Source organism: Microcaecilia unicolor, unplaced genomic scaffold (genome assembly GCF_901765095.1).
Source record: "Microcaecilia unicolor unplaced genomic scaffold, aMicUni1.1, whole genome shotgun sequence".
Lineage (NCBI taxonomy): Eukaryota > Metazoa > Chordata > Amphibia > Gymnophiona > Siphonopidae > Microcaecilia > Microcaecilia unicolor.
Window position 1 is genome coordinate 155,266 of NW_021963123.1, and position 27,335 is coordinate 182,600.

At 42.3% G+C, this 27,335-nt stretch overlaps 1 protein-coding gene across 1 annotated transcript in view; it reads left to right on the forward strand.

The window, feature by feature from the left end:
• LOC115458965 (CXADR-like membrane protein) overlaps positions 1 to 27,335 on the forward strand; it is a 99,034-nt gene that overhangs the window by 61,212 nt on the left and 10,487 nt on the right. Inside the window, exons 2-5 of the mRNA XM_030188821.1 lie at positions 9,802 to 9,962; positions 16,220 to 16,421; positions 24,907 to 25,074; positions 25,162 to 25,284. Coding sequence (XP_030044681.1) covers positions 9,802 to 9,962; positions 16,220 to 16,421; positions 24,907 to 25,074; positions 25,162 to 25,284 — 654 coding nt within the window. The remainder of the gene's footprint in view (positions 1 to 9,801; positions 9,963 to 16,219; positions 16,422 to 24,906; positions 25,075 to 25,161; positions 25,285 to 27,335) is intronic.

The window sequence follows — 27,335 nt, forward strand, 5'->3', positions numbered from 1 at the left end:
GAACTAGAGAACATAAATGGAGGTTCCAAGGAGGTAGACTTAAGAGTAACATCAGGAAATACTTTTTCACAGAGTGGATAGTGGACGCCTGGAACACTCTTCCAGGAGAGGTGGTAGAGTCAAAAACAGTGAGCAAATTCAAAAATGTGTAGGATAGACACAGGGGATGCTTAAATAGAAAGAGGATGGAAACATAACATGGCTGTTGAGGTGTTATCTTGGGCAAGATTAGTGGGAAGTGAGGCCAATGCCAGACAGACTTCTACGGTCTGCGCCCCACAAATGGCAAAAGACTGAAAGATGATTAGCCAAATCCAGCATGGGGGAACTGAAGCTATTGCCAGACAGACTTCTATGGTCTGTGTTCCACAAATGGCAAAAGACCTAAGTCCATTGTTGTAGATCGCTTTTTTGTCAAGTGCTGCGAGCGAGGGTGCTGTGCAGCTCAGGGGGAAGGGAAGACATCTTGATTGGTAAGTATTGTCAGCAATACTTAGGGACGATATGTGGTTATAACCAAGACTCCATCATGTTTGGCGGCCTATATGGTTGACATGATGGAGACTTGACAGCCAGTATTTAAGCATAGGTAAGTGGGGCTGCACAGAGTGGTAGGTGTGGCTCTGGCCACCATGTTGGGCAGACGAGATGGAACGTGTGGGTCTTTATCTGCCGCCATTTACTGTGTGTTACTGTGTAAGCTTGTTATGTAGAGGGAAATTTGGAATAAATTTTCTAAGATATTAGGGAATAAAAAAAATAGAGTAATTTGCTGGTACTTTATTTAAGTCACCATCTTCCATATCTAATATATCTAGGTGGTTTACAAATGTCATAATAAAAATATAAAACAACTCAATATTAAACAAGACATAAAAATAGAAAGATAAACCCTAATAAATAATAACAAATTTCCTGCAGTTAATTCTGAATTATCTGTCTTTAAAAAAAAATTGCAATTTTCCTTAGGTAAGCTGTGATTATATAGTCATCCACACTAAATGAAATGTACTGACATTTTTTTTTAGTTGAAAAAAATTAAACATTTCTAAATTACATGTATCAAATATAGGAGTTCTTTTACTAAGCTACAGTAAGCATGAACGAATGCCAAAATGGAGTTACTGCACGGCTACCGCGTGGCTCGCGGTAATTTCATTTTTGCCACGTGTCCAATACACGCAGCCAAAAAATAATTTTTATTTTCTGCTGCACATATCGGACACGCGCCAAGAGGCATTTGGCGTGCGTAGGTCATTACCGCCCGGTTACCACATGAGACTTTACCGCTAGGTCAATGGCTGGTGGTAAGGTCTCAGACCCAAAATGGACGTGCGGCAATTTTCTCTTTGCCGCATGTCCATTTTTGGCAACAATTTAAAAAAGGTCTTTTTTACAGGTGTGCTGAAAAAATGATTTTGTGTGCACCCAAAACCCGTGCCTACACTACCGCAGGCCATTTTTCAGCGCAACTTAGTAAAAGGACCCCAAAATGAGTCTCTTGGGCAGGCTGGATAGACTCTACAGATCTTTATCTGCTGCCATTTACTATGTTACTATGTAAATCCCAGATTTGTCCAGCTCTTTATCCAACACTAAAACCTCATTTAAATGTTAGCTCCAGAAAATGTATTCCAGATGCAGGGCTTTTTTTTAAATTACCCATGCTGCTTAGCACCTTACCATGACTATGTATTTGGATAATGTGGAAAAAAAAACAAAAACCTCCCACATTCACTCGGACTTGGACAAATATCCATTTGGGAGGAAATAATTACCCATAGTCAAGTCACATAGCTTCAATCAGTCATTGCTCCCACGCTGTGAAGGTGGGGCTCAATATTTTCTCTGTTTAGTTTTATTTTGATGCAATGTGAAGGACAATTTTCAAAGCTATTTGACTGAGTAAACAGCAATTCAAAGGGGGGTAAAACGCCCTGTCTGAACATTTTTCTCCTCAGAATGACTACAATGAGCATGCAGAGTTCACACACATTGCACTTTTAGCAGCTTTAAAACCCCAGACTGCATTTAGATAGAAGGACTAGAGTATACAAGCTAAATGGAATTTTCAAATCCATATGTGTAATTTTCCCCTTTCCTTAATCTAAAAATAGGGAGATATTTTTATTATGAAGAAATGCTATGCTTTCTTTGAAAATTGTTTACCAATCCATATGTACAAAAGTACCCACAGATTTTGCGGCTACTGAAACATTGCTCCCAAAATGTAAAATATACATAATTAGGTAAAAGAAAGCTAAGGAGTGCATGGTCTAGAATAATTTCTACCTTACAAAACAGATAGTGTATTGAAATATTACTCATTAGTGGCTCATTTGCACACATTCCCTCTAATTCTATAAAAATCACCAAAAATTAAGTGCGTAAATTTGAGCATATGCCTGTCAGCTATCGTTGTCTAGGGTTGGTCCCGGGGTCCACTTCACAGAGGCAGTGGGTTCCCAAAGAATACGCAATCCACACGGATTTGGATATATAAAGTATATTATATTTGCATATATGCATTGGCTCACAGCATTTAGTACAGGTAGCTGGTATATGCCTGTATCTGTGTGTGTTTAAGGAAGAGAGAGAAAGAAGTAGTGCATGCAGAGCCCGGTGTGTTCTGCTTGCAGGGAGAGAGGGCAGAGATGCCCCAGGACAGAGAGCAGTGCCCCAGTCAGAGAAAGGGGGGGGGGGGCAGTAGACCCCAAGCTGAGCTCTGTGCTCTGCTGCACAGAGAAAGACAGAGAGAGAGAGAGAGAGAGACCCAGTGAGCTCTGCTTTATACCTAATAAGAACTGAGAGGGAACAGGAGCAGAGAGAGATCAAAAACTTCTCTTTCCCAGTTATTTCCTTTACAGAACTCCAGATACTTTCTGAAGTCAGGAAAGGTGACAACTTTCACAGGTTGTCCTGTTTGAAATCCCTAGTGATAGAGCCTCACTGTCTAGCTTTGGTTGCTCTGAAGCCTGCTCCCAGATGGAACAAAAGGTATGTTAATCAAGAGTAATTGAGAAACCAAAGGGCTATCAGGCCTCTCTGAGCACCATTTGGCCCATTTCATCCTCAATGGTTCCTGCAGGAGAGGGGGGGAGAGTTTATCAGAGGTCAGAAGGTGGTTTAATATTGTCAAACTGATTTCATATTACTATAAGTATGTCCAGCAATAATTTTGACCTCCTGCAATCCTGACAATGCCCATTTGTGCATTTAATTTAACTGAATGAGCTAATTAGCACCAGTTAGCTTTTTAACAAGCAATTATTGGCACTAATTAGATTTAATTGGCATTTACATTAATTCTATGCCTAAAATTTACACACAATCTAAAAAAATAGGGGTGCCAAAATGGAAAGAGCATGAGCAGAATGGGAACATACCTAAAATTAATGTACATTGTTACAGAATAATGGGGATATGTGTTGAATTTAGGGCATACGTTTGCATCACGTTTCAGTTGCTGCAAATGGCCACGCCTAAAGTTAGGTGTGATTCCCAGGCATAAACGCGACTAACTCTATAGAATAGCGCTTTTTTCCATTGCTGATTTTTTTTGTGTGCCATATATAGAATCTAGCCTATTGTGCTTTTTACATGCCTTAAAAATGTCGGTGTATGCGAAAACTATTTAATTCGTGTTAAACTTTTTAAAATGTGCATTAGAACTTTTTAACACCAACAGGCCAATTGTATGTCTACTATTTCATAGGTTATTAAACAAATGTGTAAAACAAACTGAAAATCTGCCTACAAATTGGGAGTTAAACTAAATGCACCAAAATCTTTTGGTCAGTGCACATCCCTGTTACCCATTTAAATATTCCTTATCTAGAAATAAAGGTCAAGAACAAGTTGTAGGTAATACCTTTTTTTTTATTGAACTAACTAAATACTCGTACATTTGTGATTTGCTTTTAAGATCTATACTCTCTTTACCAGATCCGTGCAAGGGGACATACTAGCTCTTTAAAGTGAGTCATAAATATATTAAGCTATTCCAATAAAAGATTCCTACTGTACATATCCATGTGGACTAACTTTATAACCATATTACTTAAATCTTGCTTGCAGCTTGTTTCAATTTGAACAGTCAAGAGTAAAATGTGGATTTGGTTCCATCTTGTGGTCAAAATGTTAAGGTTCTGTTAGGGCAAAATTTCTCACTAGTTTTCCTTGATAGCTTAAAGAGTGCTCCTACCGTCTCTTACAGGTTTAGGGGTCCCTTTACTAAAGCGTGTTATGATTCGCAGTTATCATAGCTTAATGCAGGATTGTACCACACATTAGCTGCAAATCTAACGTAGCAATTAGTGGAGGCAAACTGATCAGTTTGATTTTTTTTTAATTGAAACTTGTGAGACGATTAAGAGATCTTTTAAACTCTTTCAGTTTTAGAATGGCAGTGCAGACCTTGATTTTTTTTTCGTGTTTCGTTTATTACAATGGTCTTCTGCTTGGACTTTCAAAAATTCTTTGAAAGCATTGCAATCAGTACAAAATGCTAAAGCTACAGTTTTTGCAGGTGTACCTAGGTATACCCACATTACTCCAGTTTTAAAACATTTTCATTGGTTGCCTATTGAGCAGTAAATAAAATTTAAGATTGTCTGTCTAGTTTTCAAAGCACTTCATCAAATGATCTCTCCTATTCTTACCTCTAGTTTGCATCTCTATCAACCTGTTAGGACACTCTGTTCCTGTAGTCAGGACCTACTTGAAATTGTTCTTTCCATCTTGAGGTCAATAGGAAATCTAAGTTTAGAATTGTAGGTCCTAAACTTTGGAATGAGCTTCCTGCGACTCTTCGCAGGATTACTTTCCTTGTCCAGTTTAAGAAAGAACTCAAAATGTGGCCCCCAATATTCAGCCGGCGGCGGACAGCATTTTTTAAAATGCAGATTGTCGCCGGCTAAATTATCCCCTGATATTTAGTGCTGGGCCACGTCCAAGCACTGGCACTGAATATCAGGGGATAATTTGGGGCGGGCAGGCTGCTGGAGGTTATATGGATTTGGCCGAAATTCAGCCAGGGTTGCATAAAAGTTATGCAGCCCCATGCGGGCCCAGCTGAATATCAGGCTGCTCTGGCCCACATAACTTTTTTTTTTCCAAGAAATAAAAGCCCCTGAGCCCCCTCCCATCCTAATGTCCCCTCTTTCCTTCCTTCCCTGCCCCCCACCCATTAAGACCCTCCCGCTGCAAGACCCTCCACCCTCACCTCCCCTCCCCTCAATGTTGAAGGTAAGCACCCCCCCCCCCCCTGTGCTTGCCTACATTCCTGGTGGTCCAGCATGGTCATTGGGGTCAGCATTCCTGCCTCTTGCAGTGCCTTGGGAAAATGGCTACCATGACCTCTCACAGCAGCTCTCAGTACTACACAAGTTATTTTTTTCTCCTATACTGGTATAATATTTTCAGTGGTGCCTATTTATATGCACCATGGCTGGTACTAGGGGTGTGGCTAATGTGGCTACCATAGGGGCAGAGCCACAGGTGGTGACCCCACCCATAATGAGTATCAGTACCTCCTGTACCAGCTGCTCCATAAAGCTGTCCTTGATTTAATCAAGGAATTTATCTCTCTAGCATGCCCCAATGTAACATTTACCCAGTCAATATCGGGGTAATTGAAATCACCCATTATTATTGTGTTGCCCAGTTTGTTTGCGTCCCTAATTTCCTTTAACATTTCTGCATTCATCAGTTCATTTTGGCCAGGCGGACAGTAGTACACTCCTATCACTATCCTTTTCCCCTTTACACATGGAATTTCAATCCACAGTGATTCCAAGAAGTGTTTTGTTTCTTGCAGAATTTTCAATCTATTTGAGTCAAGGCTCTCGTTAATATACAACGCTACCCCTCTGCCAATTCGATCCACCCTGTCACTACGATATAATTTGTACCCCGGTATGACAGTGTCCCACTGGTTATCCTCCTTCCAGCAGGTCTCAGAGATGCCTATTATATCTAATTTTTCATTTAGTGCAATATATTCTAACTCTTCCATCTTATTTCTTAGGCTCCTGGCATTCGCATATAGACATTTCAAACTATGTTTGTTGTTCCTATTTACATCATGCTCAGTACTTGACAGTATTAATTTGCAATCTTTTGTCTGATTTTTGTTTTTATTTAAGGACACCTGATCTACTACGGTCTCTTTTGCAACCTCACTATCAGGATACCCTGTCTTCCCTGTTTTGGTGATATCTTTGAAAGATACCTTATCCCTAACCATATGCTTTTGAGCGACTGTCGGCCTTCCCCACTGTTTCTAGTTTAAAAGCTGCTCTATCTCCTTTTTAAATGCCGATGCCAGCAGCCTGGTCCCACCCTGGTTAAGATGGAGCCCATCCTTTCGGCATAGGCTCCCCTTTCCCCAGAATGTTGCCCAGTTCCTAACAAATCTACAACCCCCCTCCCTGCTCCATCGTCAAAATACTTAAGCAAAGTTGATAGCATGGAGATGACAAAACAGAGCATCCAATCAAGATTTTAAAACACATTGACATGGGATACTGGATGCGTGAAAGCAATCCCCTTTTTTACCCATCTGATCTTTAAATAAAAATCAGACAGATCCTGGGCCCTCCCCTTCTTTGTAAAAGAAGGTGACTCCAGGCACCCCATCCACACACTGAGCTGAAAACAGGTCTTCCCCTTTCCATCTTTTCTTTTGGAAATAAGAATCCCTCTTATTAGCTTCCTATTTGGTCTAACAATGGTCTGAGAGCACTAGGCTAGAAATGTTGGTTTAGCTTTGCTATTGACAGCACATCACTACTGGCTATCCAGCATAGCTAGCCTAAAATTTGTAGGACACATTTTATAAACAGATGCCTAGTTTAAGATGGCAAAAAAACATGCATATTGTCAGCGTCGCACAAGATCCTAACTTTACACCCACCACCCTAACTACTGCCCACCCAACAGCGATCCATACATTCACTACAGTTCACACCCCCTCTCTCCCCCTTCCTTTCATCCACAGTTGAAACATCACTGTCCCCCAACCCCTCCCACTACCCTCAATCATGCACGGTTCTCACAAAGTCAGTGACCCATAAACCATTCAAATCCTTGCTGCACTTCCCATACAGAATCAACTCAGGTCACCACTTGGTGGTTCTGCTGCAAAAAAGGGCCATTATCCAAATCTCAGAGCAGAAGTTGTTCCGATCAGCCATCTCCCACATTTGTCTCCTATGCTGGGGCTCCTAGACAAACTGGGCAGGCAGTAGGATCTCTCCTACATCTGCCCCATCTACAGTCATTTATCCAGCCATCCATTCTGCCTGCCTATGGCAGTTGCCTCTCTGTTGCCGTGGAGACTGGAGACTCCCCCCCCCCCCCCCCCCCCCCCCCCCCGTCTTCTGGCTTTGTCAATGTCTCCATGCTCAGTAGCTTCTGTCTAATGCTGGCTCCCCTCTTTATGTAAAGTGATCAATTTATCGATATCTTCCAGGGAAAGCAACATTTGCAAACCCCTTTCTTAAATGCTATCAGATGGGTAGGAAACCAGATGCTGGCACATATCCCCACCTTCAGCAGTGTCTCTGTATTTAAGGAGTGCCTTTCACTCCTTATAGTCTCGATTCCAGAAATATAGAGGTCTTTCATGTGGATCACCCAAGCCTTCCTGGCATCCCAAATGAGGTGCTCTTTCTCCAGATAGCAGAGAAGGTGGAAGATAATCGCATATGGCTACTTAACCTGGGCCAGAATGCTATCTGGTCTCTCTGTGAGTATGATTGATCTCAAAAGCAGAAGTTTCAGCAGTCATTAAACAGTCTGCACAAACCTACAAGTGTCCAGGAGCTTTACCCCATCAAGCATCTCAGAGATACATACATTGGAATACTGATCCCAGTTCTTTTGATCGTCTGCCTTGTCTTTCAACCAAGCTACTTCTGTCTGCAACTTTGTCAGCTCTTCTCTGCTTTTGTTGTGTTCTCCAACACCCCGACTCTTTTCTTCACTTTCATAAGATGAAGATGAGACAAGACTCTGGCAACCTTCATATGTTTTAACAACCTTGAATAGTTGTGTATCATCTGCAAATTTGATCACCTCACTTGTCGTTCTGATTTCCTTATCATTTATAAATATGTTAAATAGCACCAGTACCAGTACATCAAACACTTTATAGAAATTAAAAAAAAAACCTGTAACAAAGAAATGTAATAAGCTGACAGTTAACCATCCATACACAATTTGTGCTTTGTGCCTCTGCTCCACTGCCGTCCGCCACCATTTGCAACAGGTCTCCTGCCCCTATGAAGCCTATCGAGTTTTCTTTGCGTAGAATTCCTTTATTGTTTTGCCTGGTTTGCTATGCTATGGCTTCCAGCATACCTTCCTACTCTAGTAGAGCTGTCAAGGGGTCCAAAAATTGGCCACTTCACTGGGTTTGTAATTGGGCTTATTCATAATCTTGCTTGGAGCCCATTTGTCTACATATGCACTGGAACTGGGCAGAATGCACACATTTGAAAGGGGTCTGTTTTGGGTTGATCTTAGAAGAATGCATTTATTTTCTGTTTTGCAACAGAAAAACACCTCATTGATTGCATGTTTATATTTGGTCATTTTACTTATGCAGTTAACAAAATTATAAGTTTTATGTCAAGTTATACCTGCTGTACACTGCTTTGGATGAATCTCTTCATAAAGGTGATTAATGAATCCCACTGAAATATTTATGTATTTTTCACAAATTTAAATGCTGGCATTTATACTTGCTCTGAGTCACACATAACTGTCAGCAAACTATTCATTTGGACCTAGAGTTTGGAGAAGTGATTGAGAAAGCTCAAGTTATCTGCAGCAGGGCCCATGTTATTCCTATGGGCTCTGCTGCAGATAACTAGAGCTAAGTTTTAGTAAAGGACCCCCTGAGGGAGTAATTTTGCTTACCTTAAAATCACCTAAAAAAATTTCTTGGACTTTGGCTCCATAACTGGCTTCTCTAAGGAATGTGGCTTTGTAAAATCTGCTACTTACACATACTGGGTGCAACTTGCATGGTTACCTGCTGGCATTTACATGTGCAGAGCCCCAAGTGATGCCATTCTTTTTAGAACTTGTTTCTTTGTAAAATGGCCTCTCCCACTCTACATACTACCCAAGGAGGTCTGATTAACAGGGAAAACGACATGACATCACAAGGCTGAAGCCACTCCACTGAAGGAAGTTCCCCAATGCAGCCACCATCTTGGGACACCCAAAATAATGTAATTCATATGGTGACAAGATTCACCTACTGGTTTCAGGCCAGATAATGGGCCAAGTATGCTCCTGCCGTCTCCTTGATGCCATCACATACATATGTATTTCCCATAGCATTATAGATATTTTTAAAGGGCTCCATAACTGTAAATGCCCAGACTAGGATGTCCCTTTTCCTACCTAAAAAACCTATGCAAATTCAGGCTTCACATAATTTAACTATGAATTCCCATTATATATTTGTCTCCCTAGAATGCTACTGTTTATTTTGGTCAATTGTATTTATGAAGGGGGGGGGGGGAGAGATGTTCCTTTCTATATTGATTTGTTCATTGTTGTATTTACAGCTATTGTTGGATAGAATTAACATATATATATATATATATATATATATATATATATATATATATATATATATTGAGCTGAGTTGGGATGATATTGTATTGAAAGTTCAGTATATTTTGTTGTTTCTTTTTTACTGTTTCATCATTATAATGCTACTAGTTTTTAAAGTATGTGTGGAAGACAATGCTCTACCTCATTGACAAGTTGTTGCTTCCTTAGTTTCTAGCTCTGCCTGGTGGGCTTATGCTCAGATAGAGATTATGAAGGTAGAAGAAGAGAATGTGACACTACCTTGTCACCATGAACTGGGTCGGCTGGGGCTCAAAAGCTTGGACATAGAATGGTGGTTCGAGCAGAAACCTGAATCAGCACCAAACATGGTAAGTTTTCTGAAACAAACAAAATTCTCCATAAAAAATATTGACTGTAGCCAGCTCAATATTAAAAGACCCTGAAAATCTACACTATGGGGATTACTTTAGAAACCTTACTCATGATTTTCACATGGAAATACCAGCATTTACTGATGTATTTTGCATACATCTGTATGATTTCTTTTTTTAAAACCTCTATTTACACTTGAAGATCTACACTACATAGAGGATAAAGGTGGCATGGTTTGGGTGGGACTAAAATCTGTAATTTCCCATTTCACAAAAGAATACACAGACATGGAGAAAAGGTTCTACATTGACTTTACACATGCTCAATGGCATAAATACCCCTGGTTTCTCTATAGGTTGTAAAACGTTGGGCTCCCAAATTTGAGTGTGCAGGGCAGATACGCATGCGATGAAAATGATAAAGGTGATGGGACGACTTCCTTATGAGGAAAGGCTAAAGTGGCTAGGGCTCTTCAGCTTGGAGAAAAGATGGCTGAGGGAAGATATGATAGAGGTCATTGACCACTGCTGGAAACAGGATGATGGGCTTGATGGACCTTCGGTCTGTCCCAGTATGGCAATACTTATGTAAAATATTAATCAATACAGTAAAAGTCCAAAAATCCTGCTTCCAGTAATCCGGACCACCTGAGAATCCAGACCTCTTGAAAGTGGACCACCCAAGAATCTGGACCATCCCATTCTGCCTGCTTACTCTCCGAGCCCCCCCCCCCCCCCCGACCATGCTTCCCTCTCTCCCGCCTTCCCTGCACAGTCAAGCATCTTTTTCCCCACAAAGGCTCTGCCCCCTCATTCTCACCTTTTTCTGGTCTTCATACTGCAACGCCAACAGCAGCCTTACTCGCAGGCTGCCTAAGGCATTTACCATACTATTCCACTCTGACCCGTCCCTCCCATCTGACCTGCCCCTTCTGATGCAACTTTCTGTTGTTGGAAGGGCGGGACAGGTTAGCGGGGAAAGGCATTTTATCTCTAAATTGTATATACTTGCATGTATATTTATGTTTTATATTAACCTTCTGTTCTAGAACTTTGCAGTATTACATAGGGTGGTTTGAATTCGTGGAATGGGCTCCCGGTGGGAGGTGGTGGACGAAGATTGTATCTAAATTCAATAAAACTTGGTTTGATAGGGTCTCTAATGGATAGGAACAGATAAAAAGCATGGATGGACAGACTGAATAGGCCATATGGTCTTTATCTGCTTTAATTTTTCTGTAACAGAAACAAACACAAAATGGGGTTGAATTACTTGTGCTAATTTAACCCCCTTTATGTTCTGTACAGTATGAAGAGGAAGTTTGAAAGCAGAAGTGGTAATAGTAAGAGGCTTAGGGTGAGTTTGTGTTTGTGCACATACTTTTCAAAATATGGTTCGCCTTCTGCTAAAGAAAAACGTTGACCAGGACAAACTTGAAAGTTACAGGCCAGTATCCAACATCCCGTTTCTAGGGAAACTCACAGAACAAACAGACTGTGTTCAACATAATGACTGGCTAGAAAAGAGAAACTGGCTAGATCCATGTCAGTCTAGATTCAAACCCGGTTAAGGAACAGAAACGATCCTTGTATCCCTACAGTCATTGGAGCCGACTCTGTGGGTGCTGTGGGTGCTTCAGCACCCCCAATATTGAGAAATTCCTTGTATATGTCCTGGGAGGGGTTATTTCCATTGGGCTTAGCACCCCCAATAATTTTGAAAGTTGGCTCCTATGTCCCTACTAGATGATCTTCACAGAAACCGAGACAAGGGTTTCGCTTCGATGTTAGTACTGCTAAATTTCTCAGCAGCTTTTGACACTGTGGATCATATCATGCTAGCAAGACTGAGAAAAACAGGTATCAATGGAACAGTACTTGCCTAGTTCAGATCCTATCTATCAGACAGGCAACAATCCATAACGTTTGGCAGCAACTCATCACCACCATGGGCTACCACAAGGGGTACCACAAGGATCGATACTGTGGGTGGGGTACCACAAGGATCGATACTGTCACCTATTCTATTCAATATCTACCTCAAACCACTAGCTGAGCTGATTCGGTCAATGGACACACAGTTCTACATCTATGCAGATGATGTACAGCTACTCATACCCATTGAACCTGACTTACCTACAGCCTTGAATAAACTGATTACCCGTCTAAGATCAATTCAAGAATGGACTAAATACAACAAACTTTGCCTGAACCCAAGTAAAACCAAGCTTCTCTGGGTTCCCCAAAACACAAGAGTATACATACCTGATATCACAATCCCTTTTGGGAAGTATGAACTCCCCCTCAAATCACAAGTCGGGAACCTTGGAATACAGTTAGATTCAAAACTTACTCTGATTCCCCAAATCCAAGCAACCTTCAAGAGCTGCTTCTACTATTTGCGAGACCTACACTGCCTCTCTCCTTACATCGAGAAGGTAAATCTTACCCAGTTGTGCATGCCATGATATCATCAAAACTAGATTACTGCAATGCACTTTACAATGGTTCTACAAAGGGTCTGCACCAGCTCCAGTTGATTCAGAATGCAGCAGAAAGACTCATAGAAGGTTGCAAACGATGTGACCACATCAAACCATTTTTGCAAAAACTTCATTGGCTACCAGTACAATACAGGGTTAAATTTAAAACTCTATGTCTGATCTTCAAGGCCCTGAAAAGAAATTGCCCCGAGTACCTGAAGAATAGGCTGATCCTCTACACACCACCAAGAACACTAAGGTCCTCCCAAGGACTTTCACTAACCACACCCTCTCCAAAAGACATAACACAATGTGATATCCGCAAGCGAGCCTTCTCCGGAGTAGCCCTCACACTCTGGAATGCACTGCCTGAAAGGCTACACAACACAAGACTATCTCTACTTCAGGAAACAGGTGAAAGCTTGGCTCTTCAACCAGGCCTTTAATGGAGTCTTTAACACTGCACATTTAAGACTGATAAAGAGCGCTAAACCCGACTGACACATTAACTCCAAAAGCTATCACCATGAAGTGGCTCCACATGGATGCGGTTAGCCCTTTTGAGCACATCGGGCGGCAACCTACCAGATAACGTAGTGCCTAATCCTATCCCCGTAATTTACAATCTGTCTAGAAAACACTGTACTAAGAAACACCCTAACTGTAATGTCAGATACCTGCTAGGCAATGCCAATAGATACCATCAGAACAAAACTATGGTTTCAGACCAGAACCAAATGGCTAACATTCGAAGGCCTAAAAAAATTTGTTACCTTTTGAAATTACCCAAACAAAGTCTCAACTCACTCCTATCCCCGCTATTTATATCAACACCAGGTCTGTGGGAAACAAGGCTCTCTTACACAGGGATCTACTTGAATGTTCAGATCTGGGCTTTCTGTTTATCTCAGAAACATGGCTCATAGAAGCTGGTAGTCCAATATTGCCTCACATCTATCCAAGGTATTCTTCACACTCCAAGACAGGGTAAAAAAGAAAGTGGTGGACTTGCTTTTTTATTTAAGTTTTTTTTTTCCCACGTGTCTTTAGGTAGTTCTGGGGTTTTCCCTGAACTGGAATATATGCTGTGCAAATTCTGTGATAATTCAAAAAGAGGCAAATCAAATCGCCCTACTCCTCATTTACTGTCCTCCGGGAGCTTGGTCAAAGGTGGAACCTCAACTTGTAAAGATTACTTTCTCTTCCATGTCCCAATTTTCTAGGATTATCTTCCTGTGAGTCTTAAACCTATATTTGGAAAATGATGCAGACACCAATGTCCACAACTTCAAATCATTCCTGAAGGACTGCGAACTAACTATACTTTCCAAGGGTGCAACTGTTAGACCTCATGTCTTCCTGTCCTAATAGCTTGATCAGTTCATTCAAATGGAAGCCAGTACCATGGTCTGACCACTTCCAACTGCATTTTACCATTGATATCTGTATGTCAAGCTTAACCATGCACAAGTCCTCCAAACTCATCTCCACCAGAGGTAAAAATCAATGAGGTCACTTACTGGTCTGATCTAAAAGAGCCCCTCACTATTTCATCTCCTACACATGGTTCAATCAAATCCCGCTGGGAAACCAAGGTGAAATCCATACTAGACAAAATTGCTCCATTTAGGGAAAGGGGAAGAGAAGGGAAATGGGACTTGATATACCACCTTTGTGAGGTTTTTGCAACTACATTCAAACCAGTTTACATATATTCAGGTACTTATTTTGTACCTGGGGCAATGGAGGGTTAAGTGACTTGCCCAGAGTCTCAAGGAGCTGCAGTGGGAATTGAACTCAGTTCCCCAGGATCAAAGTCTACTGCACTAACCACTAGGCTACCACTCCACTCCATTTACCACTAAAAAGGTCAAGATGTCCAGAAATTCACCATGGTTTACAGAGGAACTATCCATCCTAAAAAGGGAATGTCGACTCCTTGAAAAGCAATGGAGAAAGAACAAAGATACTACTGATAAATCCAAATGGAAGCAGTGGCGTACCAAGAGGGGAGGGCGGTGGGGGCGGTCCGTCCTGGGTGCACGCCGCTGGGGGAGGGTGCCGTGCACCTGTCGGCTCTTAGTTTTCATGCTCCCTCTGCCCCGGAACAGGTTACTCATCTTAACAAGCTGCACTGGCTTCCCATAGAAGAAAGACTCCGGTTCAAAGCTTCATAGTACACAAATGCCAACATCTTGCCATGCTAATATAAGCTTCAAGTGTAAAAAAAAATATTTCTATGTTTTTTATTAGTGTTTGCACTTGGCTGCCACTTGGCAGTACAGTGTAAATGGTCAGAGAAGTTCCTGTTTGGTTGTTTCCTTTATAGGACAGTAAGACTACTACTACTACTACTTATCATTTCTATAGCGCTACTAGACGTACGCAGCACTGTACACTTGAGAGCCTAGGTACATTCCCCTTGAAAGATGTGCTAATCCCAATGAGAAGCAGCCACAAGTGTCCCCTAGGCTTGTCTTTTCCAAGAATGTCTAGTTGCACCTTCTCTGCTGTGGGATGATATGGCCTGCCTACTTTCTGGCGCCTATTTTACAAAAGTCTGCTCCCCCAGACGTCAAAACCTAGCTACGCCTCTGCGGCTATCCGCTGTTTTTTAGAATGGGTTTAGCAGCCATATTTGGCAGCATCAAAGAGTGGAATATCTTTGGCCAGTTTGAAAATAACTTGCTAAGTCTGACTTAGCCAGTTATCTTCAAACCGGCCAAACACAAACTGGATATTCAATGCCAGTCACTGGAAATGGCCCGGCATTGAATATCTGGGCTTAGCGCAGACCATGGGGGTTAGCGGTCTAAGTCCCACGGTCTGAATATCAGCCTCAATATGTATAGATTATAAGTTTGGTTTGGTAACCCAACGTGATAACCCAGATTATACCTGGGTTTTCTATGTCTGAGCCAAACATATACAGGACAATTCTATACGGTTGCCACAAGTTAGGTGCAAATTAGATGCTTAACGCTGGGCACCAAAACGGGAGTAAATGGCAGTTAGGCACCTAACTTTAGATGCTGTTCTATGAGATAGCACCACAGTGCTTTAGCATGTAGCTGCAAGAGAACATACACATGGGTGGGGCATTGGCGGGTCATATACTAAGAAACCAACTTTATAAATTACTGTAAAATGTGCGCCCAAATTTACGTGCCAACACTTACACCTGCCTTTTACATGGCATAAGTATGGGTACCTAAATGTTGGTGCTCAAATGCCAACTTAGGCTCTCTTCTATAACAGAATCTAGGTACCTAGAAACCATTATAGAATACTATCTTAGCACACTGATTTTGAGTGCTTAATGCCCTTTATAGAATTGCCCCCTAATCCATATGAGAGAGAGAGAGAGAGAGAGAGAGAGAGAGAGAGAGAAGCCAAATATCAGCACCTATACTTATGTAGTTAACAAAATTATAAGTTTTATGTCAAGCTATACCTGCTGTACACTGCCTTGGATGAATCTCTTTATAAAAGGTGGTTAATAAATCCCATTGAATGATTATTATATATATAAATTTCGGTTTAAGTGGGATATAAATAAATACTGGGATATGTAGCCCCAACCATGCCTGTCCCACTCTATATATAACTAAAAATACCTATATCATGATATGTAAAATATACATTCTTCACACCCTTGAGCATAGAGCTACTTTTTAAATATTGACCTGCTTTACATTTAAAGCATACTAGATAATAATTAAATGCGTACAAAGTGGTGGACTGAGACATCCATGAATATTTGTTTCTCAGGTGATTGGTTATTCTGATGAGTCTGTTTATAATTACCCAAGTATGAATCAGAGGGGTCGTGTCAGCTTCGCCTCTAATTTTCGGGCTGGTGATGCCTCCCTATACATCAGATCCTTGGAGCCCGGTGACGCAGGGATGTACAGCTGCAAAGTGAAAAATGGATGGAATTACAAACTGGAACGTGTGATATTAAAAGTTTTAGGTAAGAAACTTATTGGTCTCAGAAAGTGGGGTTACTTACCTTGCAACATGAGTTCTCTGTGGACAGCATGATAAATTAGCCACACTTGGGTGACGACAGCACCAAGTCAGATGTACTTTCTGCACCCAAAAGAGTCTCAAAAGCTCTCTGTGTATGTGCGAGTGCTCCCTCCTTTGTGACCATTGCTTCTCCCCATCTGTGTTTTATAGATTAAATAATTTCAACCATAAGGGGAGGTGGGAGGGATTGTGTGGTTTATCATGGTGTCCGCAGAGAACCACTGATACAGGTAAGTAATCTTGCTTTCTCCATGGACAAGCAGGACAAAATTAGACACATATGGCTGAGGATGCAAGGGTATATGATGTTCTGAATGTACTTGAGTAACCTTTGCAACCTAGGTATCATTGCTGTGGGAGATTGAAACAATTTAGACAGTAAGGCATGGTTAGCTCTGGAAGATCGAATTAAGCAATAGTGAGATTTGAAGATATGTAAAATATAATTGATTACAGACAACATGGTAAGGTGTTGACTTTGCTATAGACATGATGACAACCATATTCAGATATTCATTTTTATTCTAGTTCATTTTATTTAATCTTTGTTAAACATGGAGATGAAGGGAAGAAGTAAGTTGGTAGTGAGATATAAGTGCAATCAAAGATAATTATGTGAAGACATTTCTGGACAATAGCTAGGCCAGACTGATTGACCTCGTGATATAGGAATGGCTATGATGATCTTTTGTGCATTTCATTTAGAAGATAAGTAAAGCTAGAACTTGAGAAGACATTTTAAAGGAGTCATGGGTAAGTTCTATAGAGACCATCTGACAAAGGTAAATAGTAATGAAGAGCCAATATAATGATAGCCAAAGATGACACTTGCAATGGAGTGAATGTTTTCACTGGTTAACCAAGTGCATCGACTAGCAATTATAAAGTAGAGGCCTCATACAGAGTTAGATGAACTTTTAGCAATAGCAAAGTTTCTGCACAAGACTGGCATTCCAGGAAACTAGGAGCAGGCTCTGGTGGTAACCAGATGGTTTCAAAGACTGGGAAATCTTGATCCAAAACAATGGGTAAGGGAGCCCAGGCATCACCATTGCCTCCAACTGGGCTGGTTCACCCAGTATTTGGAGGGAGACTTGAGCTGTGAGGTACTGTCCCCAATCTCCATGCACACAGGACAATGTCACAGTTCATTCATGGTTCTCTTCCTGTCAGGTAACTATTCCCCTCAGAATGAGGGTCCTCACACTGCTAGAATCTACCAGTGCCAGGTAGGGGTTCCCATCCAATTGGACTTGCAGCACACATCTCACCTGTTCTCAGGTTGGGAAGCTTCCCTATCATTGTAGCAAAGCGATGTTATTACAGTCACTTCTATAGTTTCCTCATATCACTCCTGACAGTCCCTGGCCATATGGCCTTTCTCCCCACATTGGAAACTGGTGAGAAAGAGGGGTTCCCATAACTGAGGTAGCAGGGGCCAATGGGTTCTTTTCTGAGACCCCAAGCTGGAGGCCCCCACTAAGTCTTTAGCATTTTGGGTCCCTGTATTCTTTCCCTTCTTCTTGGGACTCCCCGCTCGCTTCCTGTCCTTGTCCAGATCAAATTCTGGTTGTGCTTGATAAAAGGCTTCAGCTGCCTCCAAAGTGCTCTCTGGCATCAACTTAGGGTGGTGCCGCACCCACTGTATCATTGATGGGGGTTGTCCCTCGAGAAACTGTTCAAGGAGAACGACTCTTGCTACCTCTAGGCCATTCTTACCTTCCAGGTAGAGCCATGTCCAGGCTACTTCCTTGAGCCAGTAGAAGAAACTCCAGGGAATCTCCTTGGCTTGTACAGACCTCTTTTGAAATCACTGCTGGTAGGCCTCTTGGGTGCAGCCTACCCTCTCCAAAATGGCAGCCTTTACTTCCTTATACGCAGTTAATGTCTTGCAATGCAGTTTGGCTGCTACTGATCAGTGCATTCCTCAAGTAAGCTGTCCATGACGCTTCTGGACAACCAGCCAGGCAGGCAGTTCTTTCAAAATTTGTCAGGAAAGAGTCTGGGTCATCTTCTGGTACCATATTTGAAGTAGTGTATCTAGATTTTCAGAAAGCTTTTCACAAAGTTCCTTATGAGAGACACTTAAGAAAATAAGAGTCATGGGATAGGAGGCAATGTTCTGTTTGGATTAGGAACTAGTTATTGGACAGAAAAGAGAGGGTAGGGTTAAATAGCCATGTTTCTCAATTGAGGAGGGTGAACAGTGGAGTTGCCCCAGGGATCTGTACTGGGACTGGTGCTATATAACATATTTATAAATAATCTAGAAATCGGAACAAATGAGGTGATTAAATTTGCAGATGACACAAAACTATTCAAAGTTGTTACAACACATGTGGATTGTGAAAAATTGCAGGAAGACCTTAGAAAATTGGAAGACTGGGCATCCAAATGGCAGATGAAATTAAATGTGGACAAATGTAAAGTGACGTACATTTGGATTATTCTTCCCAATCATTGTTACCTGATGCTAGGATCCACCTTAGGAGTCAGTACTCGAGAAAAAAATCTAGGTGTCATTGTTGACAGTACACTGAAATCTTCTCCCCAGTGTGCAGTGGTGGCCAAAAAGGCAAACAGAATGCTAGGAATTATAAGGAAAGGGAAGAAATGACCAAGAATATTATAATTCCTTTGAATCACTCCATGGTGCGATCTCACCTTGAGTATTGCTTTCATTTCTGGTCACTATTTCTCAAAAAAGATATAGTGGAATTAGAAAAGGTTCAAAGAAGAGTGACCAAAACGATAAAGGGGATGGAACTCTTCTCATATGAGGAAAGGCTAAAGAGATTACAGCTCTTCAGCTTGGAAAAGAGATGGCTGAAGGGGGATATAATTGAGGTCTACAAAATTCTGAGTGGTGTAGAACGAGTAGAAGTGAATCAATTTTTTACTCTTTCAAATAGTATAAAGACCAGGGGACACTCAATGAAGTTACATGGAAATACTTTTAAAACAAATAGGATTTTGTTTTCACTCAATGAACAGTTAAGCTCTAGAACTCATTGCTGAAGGATGTGGTAAAAGCGGTTAGCATATCTGGGTTTAAAAAAGTTTGGACAAGTTCTTGGAAGAAAAGTCCATAGTCTGCTATTGAGACAGACATGGGGAAGCCACTGCTTGCCCTGGGATTGTTAGCACGGAATCTTGCTACTACTTGGGTTTTGCCAGGTACTTGTGATCTGGATTGGCCACTGTTGGAAACAGGATATTGGTCTAGATGGACCATTGGTCTGACCCAGTATAGTTATTCTTATGTTCTTAAAGCTGGAACCAGAGTGTGTAGTCTGGATGAATGTATTGCTTGTGTCACTTGAGCAAGGGAGTTCTTTTGGGCCTCCAGAAATCTCTAGGAAGCCTGTTGCTGTTCCCCTTGCCTCTGCACCACTTGTTTCAGCTGCTGCTAGCCTTCCAGTAAAGCCTGGAGCAGTTTTTCCGTGTTTTCCTTATAGTCTGAGCGCATTCTGGGCAAGGGGAATTCACACACAAACCCTTCTTGTCCAGCACTAACTATATTTCTTCCAACTCCTAACTAAGGCAGGGCTGGTACCTCTAGCCTGTTGTTCCTGCAGGATATTCCTACAAGGTCCAGAGCCCAGGAGGCTTAGGATTCCAGCTTCTTCTGGCAGGTTAAGCTCTAAATCCCATCACTGCCACAATATGTGCAAAAGTGAATGAGGGCAGGCTCGGTGCCCAAGTAAGACAGAGCCATACAGTAGTTGCATGTAAAGAGAAGAGCATTTATTAAAGTTGGTAGGTATGGGGTCCTGTTCTATTCACAGGTAGAAAAAAGGCAACATAAAACTAGTCTGTAAATGTAACAGTGTCCTCGTGTGGACTGCTCCTGCAGGGCCACTGTGTATCTTATGTCCTCTCAGTCCAGCAGTACACTTTACTTGTCCCTGGCCTGGTTCCTCAAAGTTATCAGGGAAGTCTCTAGCAATTACTCAGGTCAAAATACAAAATCTGCAAGGTTTCCAGTGGTGTAGTGTAGCAGTTCACATATAAGTGGTGGAGGCACATGCTTTGTGACTTCACTGCTTCCCTCTGGGTCTCCTTAACCTAGCTATCAGGGTTGCCAGGTGGAAAATTTTTTTCCCGCCCAAACCAGCCTAAAGCCAGCCCAAAACCCGCCCAAACTCAAACCCCGCCCCTGACACCCCCACCCCCGCCGTCATCGGCCCCGCCTCCCCATCATCAGCCCCGCCTCCCCCGTCATCAGCCCCGCCTCCCCATCATCAGCCCCGCCTCCCCCGTCATCGGCCCCGCCCAAAACGTCACTAACCCCACCCCCGCGGCCGAAAAAAAAACGCTCCAAAAACCGCCCAGAAGACCAAAAAGCAGCCCAAAAAAACGCAACCCGCCGCGGGCAAAAATTTCCCGCGGCGGGTTGCGGAAAACCGCCCAATTGGGCGGTAAAACTGCCCACCTGGCAACACTGCTAGCTATGGCCTCAGCTTATATACTTCCTAGATCATGCCCTCTTGGCTCCACCCCTTCCATGTCATGTCTCCCTTGGGCAGGATTATGGGGGTTTAAGGTGGCTCTGCTTCTGTGAGGGACTTCTATTAAAGGAGAGGGGCAGCATCCTCTAGACTCCCATCTCCACTGATAATATTGACCATTTAACCCTATTCTCTGTTTTCTATCTTTAAATGGTTCTTAGTCCACAATAGGGCACTGCCTTATATCCCATGACTTTCTAAATTTCCTCAGGAGTCATTCATGAGGTATTTTATCAGACCCCTTCAAAGAAATGTAGCAGATTTGTGAGACAAGATTTCCCTCAGCTAAATCTATGCTGGCTTTGTCCCATTAATTCATAGCTATCTATATGCTCAGCAAATGCAGCTGGCATATTCTGTTCATCAGTCAGAGGAGGGCTCCTAGTATCATGCACCAGGCTTAGAGATAGAGTGCTACTCAGGAGAGGATTTTTGAGGAGATCTAGGGCAAATTTAAGGCAGACAAATCATTTAGCACCAAGACCACTAGCATGCTTCCAAGATCCAATGTATTAAGTTATGTCCAATAAAAAAGGTATCATCTTATTTTCTTTTCCATGTTTTATTTTGTTTGATTTCTATTGAAGATCCAATGAGAGAGACTATTCGCTTGAGTGTAGACAAGGAGGTTATTTGAGTGGTTCCTACCATCATTTAAAGGCACTTGGGCATAATGAAGGCAGCCTTGCTGACTGAGGGCTTCCAGTGGCTGCTTAGAGTGCCCCCCCACCTTGCCAGATAGTACTGTAAAACACTCCCCAAGTCTGGTGCTTTTTTATTTTTATTTACAGGACACCTGTAAGGAGTACTTTTTAAAAAATGTTTTTTAATATTAGCATCCTGATATAAAACCTCCATGGGTATCGCTTCAGATCCCTTTGGGTTGGTGTCTTTTGCAGACTCAAGGAACACCCACAGGTACCATGTGAAAGGCACTTTGGGTTGATGCCTCTTGTGGGCTTGAGGAACACCTACAGGTACTGCTGCCTTTTGAAGAATCCTTTGCCTTCAAGGTCCTTCTTCTTCCCCCCCTCCCCCTTCATTTTTCCACATACAAGAAAACAGAGCAAATTGTTCTTGCTTTGCGAGCAGATGAACTGGACTGAGGGGAAAGAGCCACTGTAATAGTAGTGGGAGCACTCACACATGCCCAGATAGATATCAACAATCTTCTAGGAGAGCAGATCCAGCCTGGTGCCATCAGGGATAATTCACCCATGCTTGGTTGCTTTTGTCCTGTTTGTCCATGAAGGGTCTGTAGTGTTTTTTTTCCCATTACTATTCCTAAGGTAAAAGCTATTTCTACTATACTATTTAAAAAGCTGCATTTTATTAAACAAGAGGCCCTTTTCTACAGTGCATTAAGCACTTACCTCTGGATTCTATATAGGTTGCCTACAGCTGACCACCAGAATTTGCATGCAAATCCAAGATCCATGTGCAAATTGTTTTTAATTGGCGATATCAATTAGTGCCTTAACAGGCACTTAATTGAAACCAATTAGGGGTTACATGCAGATCTTGAATCTATGTGCCTCTGTAACGGCACTCAACTGTACTCACTCGCATCTCAAATGGGAGTGTGCCCATGGGATGGGCATGGGTGGGTCCAGAGCGGTCCATGAAATTAAGCATGATGTTACAAAATAATGGCCATTTGCGCCTAACTTTGGGTGCAAGAATTACGCCAGCTTCTATGAAGCATTAAGTCTCAAACCCACAGTTAGGCACGATTTGTGTGCTGAGCCCCTATTCAATAAATATTGAACAGTCTGCGTAGATTAGGGGCTCAGTACGGATCCTTTTGTGCCTAACTTTCAGCTCTATAAATAGAATTCCCCCCCTTAATGCCCAGTTAATGCCTGGAAAGAGGCTACTGTGCATCTGCATTAACAAGGTTTTGCAATAGTTTCCTGTTACAGAGCGTTAAAATGCGCATTACTGAATTTTTCAGAATTTTCCTGTTAGGGGGCATGGGATGGGTGGAGAGCAGGCATGGACATGTTAGCCAGCTAGCCATTACACTTACCGTGCGCTAAATGGCTAATGTGGCTAATATGGAAGTACAGTGAAACCTCGGTTTTCGTTGACTTCGGATTTCATCAGTTTCAATTGATTTCGCAAAATTTTCGTCTCGGTTTTCATCGATCGCCTCGGAATTCGTCGGCGTACCCACGCAGCTAATCTTGCGTTCTCACGTGTCGTTCTTCTGGGGCGCTGTTTCCGTTTGTGGGATCACATTACTGCTGCTGCTGGTTGAGTGCCTGTATAAAAGTCCCTGCTGGGTTTTGACCAAATTTTCGTTCTTTTGCAGCACTACTGCTGCTGCTGGTTGAGTGCCTGTATTCATTTAAAAGAAAAATTGCTTGTTGCCTCGGTTTCGGTTTTCGTCGATAGTTTTCGGACGAATTATCGAAAACCGAGGTTTCACTGTATTTAGCATCTCCTAAATAAGAGGCGATAAGTGGTCCCGCCTTAATGTTCCCATTAGCATGCATACCTGCAGAGAGTAAACGTATGGCCTGCAATAAAAAAAAAAATACTGGGAACGCCCCTTCTTGATGCAGCATTCATTTTGGGCTTGCTGCATGTTAAAATTCAGCACTAAAATGCCTTAAGCCCAGAACTGAACACACTTTGCTAAAAGGGTCCCTAAATTCAGTGGCTGTGGTTTGCAGTGCTAGGGATGAAATGACAACCACATGAGCTCAAAAGAGACAACACTTTGTTATCAATATTCAAAGTGATTTAACCAGTCAGGATAGGCTCCTCCCCGGTTAAAATCACACATGTGGGGCTATCTGCTGATATTCCACGGCACTTAACCAGTTAGTGCCTCTAGTCTGAATATCATCAATTAATTAATTTGCAGCATTTGTATCCTCCATTTTCCCACACATTAGCAGGCTCAATGTGGCTTACAAGTCACCGTATTTGGGAGCTCCAATACGGTCGATGTTAAAAAATACAAATAGAATCAGGGTGAGGGAAGGTAGGGGGTAAATGGGAACAATAAATGGCAAAGATATAAGAAATAACATTGTCTATTAAATCAGTGCAGTGTTGAGGCTGCTAATCAGAAACAGCAGGGTAGGCCTTACAAAACAGATAGGTCTTCAAAGTTCGCCTGAATTGTAGATGGTCATGTATCCTTTTCACTGCTTTTGGTAATGCATTCCACAGTTTCGTACTTAAATAGGTGAAATTGGTTTAATGGCAAAACACGTAGCCAGCTAGTTTGTGGGTGGTCCTGAGGTAGAGCTGGCACTTATGTTAAGCACTGATATTCAAACAGTGGGAAGTAGACCTTGCGCTCCAGACATAAAAGAACTGTAGGATTTTAAATGAAGTTTATTGATGGAAGACTCACCACAGTACTGTGTTTCGGCCACAGGCCTGCCTCAAGAGTCTTGATTTAATAATGCAGGCAAAATTTCTTGCTTAAGAACGATATTGCAATCATCTCTGGAGAGTAAAGTTCTACTTCCCACTATCTGTTTGTTCTACATCTGTCGTGGGATTGCAGTGTTCCTCCACTTTGGCAGATTTTCACCAAGTTAACTGGGTAAATCGGACTGCATAAAACTCAGTCCTATCTTTATCCGGTTTCACTTAGGTGGTTAAGTACCAAACACTGCACTTATTTGTTTATTTATTGCACTTGTATCCCACATTTTCCCACCTCTTTGCAGGCGCAATGTGGCTTACAAAACATCATGGATAATGGAAATGAGAAGAGAATAGACATTTGGTGTTACAGAAGGATGTTGGATTGCATGGTAATGGAATACATGATAGAAATATAATAGAAGGCATTATTAACATTTCTGGAAATATGTAAAAGTTTCACATGATTTGAGACCCCCCCACCCCCCCCCCCCCCCCGCAGAATATTTACCCCTTTCTTTCTTTCAGTAAAACCATCAGAACCCAAGTGCTGGATGGAAGGAGAACTATCTGAGGGAGGAAATATAACCTTGGAATGCAAGTCAGCAGCAGGAACAGAACCTATCCAATACAAGTGGGCAACTGTAAGTGGCAAGGAACAAATCCTCGGGGTTCTGCCAGCCACGTCTTCGGTTGGTAAGCTTCCATTTTGTAGCAACATTTGCTAGAATCTTCCTAAACCTCTTCAGAGACAATTCCATTCTTTCATTGTACTGTTCCCAGGCATTTTCAACCCTGCACGTGTTAGACTATGGAATCTCAGCACAGCACACTCTGGACTTTATCGATGTACAGCAACCAATGAAGCAGGGCACAAGACCTGTGATGTTCAAGTGATAGTGCACCGTGAGTATCAGAGTCTGGATTTTCTAGGTTCTATCTGTTCTTTATAAATAATGTGATATAAGGAGAGCACATTGAAAAGCCTTTTATTTGGCAATTTCATGTTAAGCTCTCAGGCTTGGGTGAGTCCTTACTGATGAATTTTCACTATTTCAATTTTGATTTTGTCATTTTTATACCTAGTATTTTCATTTATCAATTCATTATTTCCAGGGGGGGGGGGGGGGGTTATCACTAGCTATTGTTTTTATTGTACCGCCCCTATTTTGAGGGTGTTGAGCAATTCTTTATAAATAATGGGCTTAATGGTACAAATCATGTAAAACAGGGCTGACGGTTTTAGGATCTCTGTGCACTCTTCTGCAGTGCCACAGCCTGTTTTCCAACTAAATATCCTAAAACCTCACTACTAGCCAGTTCCCAGACCTATGGAACTTAGCAATAGACTGTCCCATTTTGAAAAAGAGCAACTCTGGATCCTTCATTTGCTAGTCATTATTGCCCTGTCTCTAATCTCTCTTTTATGTCCAAAGTATTTGAAAAGGTAGTCTTCCTGCACCTCTCTGACTTTTCAGAAAAGACTCTTGCTCTAAATCCCCGTCTAGGGTTACCATAAGTCCGGATTTACCCGGACAAATGGGCTGGCTGGTGGGGGCAGGAGCGGAGGTGGGCGCGGGACTCCCTTCCCCTCCCCTTACGCTACTATCCCTGATGGTCTAGAGGTACCTCTTTGCTCTTAGGGGCAGGAAAGAAAGAGTCCCCTCTTTCCTGCCCAGAGCGCTGATGCTAGCTGCCCTGCTGCATCCTGTGTGAGTCCGGGTCCGGCTCTCAGCATTTCAAAATGGCCGCCGAGAGTTAAAGCAGCCTCGCGAGACTTCAACTCTCAGTGGCCATTTTGAAACGCCGAGAGCCGGACTCACACAGGATGCAGCAGGCAGGTAGCAGCAGCGCTCCGGGCAGGAAAGAGAGGGCTCTTTCTTTCCTGTCCCGAGTGAAGAGGTACCTCTAGACCACCAGGGATAGTAGCGTAAGGGGAGGGGAGGTGACAGGGGGGAGGGAAGGTGATGGGGGGAAGAGGGGGCGACCGGGGGCGGGGCAAGTGGCCTCTTTTTACCCGTTAGTCCGGGTTCAAGTCAAATTACAGTACAAAAGCAATTTTGACAGCCCTCTACAGTGAACTTCATCTTACCACAATCAATATAAATCAGTTTTGACACTTTCCCTCAACCTATCTGCTGCTTTTGACCTTGTTAACCATTCCCTTCTGCTTTCTCACCTGGCTCCATTAATATAGTAACGTAGTAAGTGACGGCAGATAAAGACCTGAAAGGTCTATCCAGTCTGCCCAAGTCACATTCATTAGCAATCAAAATTAAATCAACAATGAACGTGATATTATATACGTGATCATGGTCTTTCTTTGGTGTTTCTCGGACATAGACCATAGATGTCTGCCCAGCTCAGTCCTTATGCTCCAACTACTGGAGTTGCAGCCAAAGCCCACTTCAGCCTACCCAAATCCATCTCATTATTTGTGGGACAAAGACCGTAAAAGTCTGCCCAGCACTGTCCTTACTTTCCAAATTAATGGAGTTTCTTTCAAAGCTCTCTCCAGTCCATCCTAAACTGGATTGCTATATGCCATACAAGCCAGCCCATCACTGGCCTTAGTTGATGCAGCCAGAGTTCCCCATCTAAGCACCACTTGACATGCAAACACATACGGAACCCTTTAAGATTGATATTAATTTTCTAATTAGAGATCCTCTTTGCTCATCCCATTCCTTTTTGAATTCCACCACAGCTTTTTTTATTTCCACCACCTCCTTCGGGAGGACATTCCAGTCATCAACAACTCTCCCCGTGGAAAATAATTTTCTGACATTACTCCCGAGTCTACCACCCTGCAACCTCATGTCCTTAAGTTTTACCATTTCCCTTCTCTGTTTCTATATTTAAATGTCTGTATCATATCTGCTCTGTTCTTCCTCTTCTCTAGGGTATACATACTTGGGTCTTCCAGTCTTTTTTTATGTGTCTTTTGGTGCAAGCCC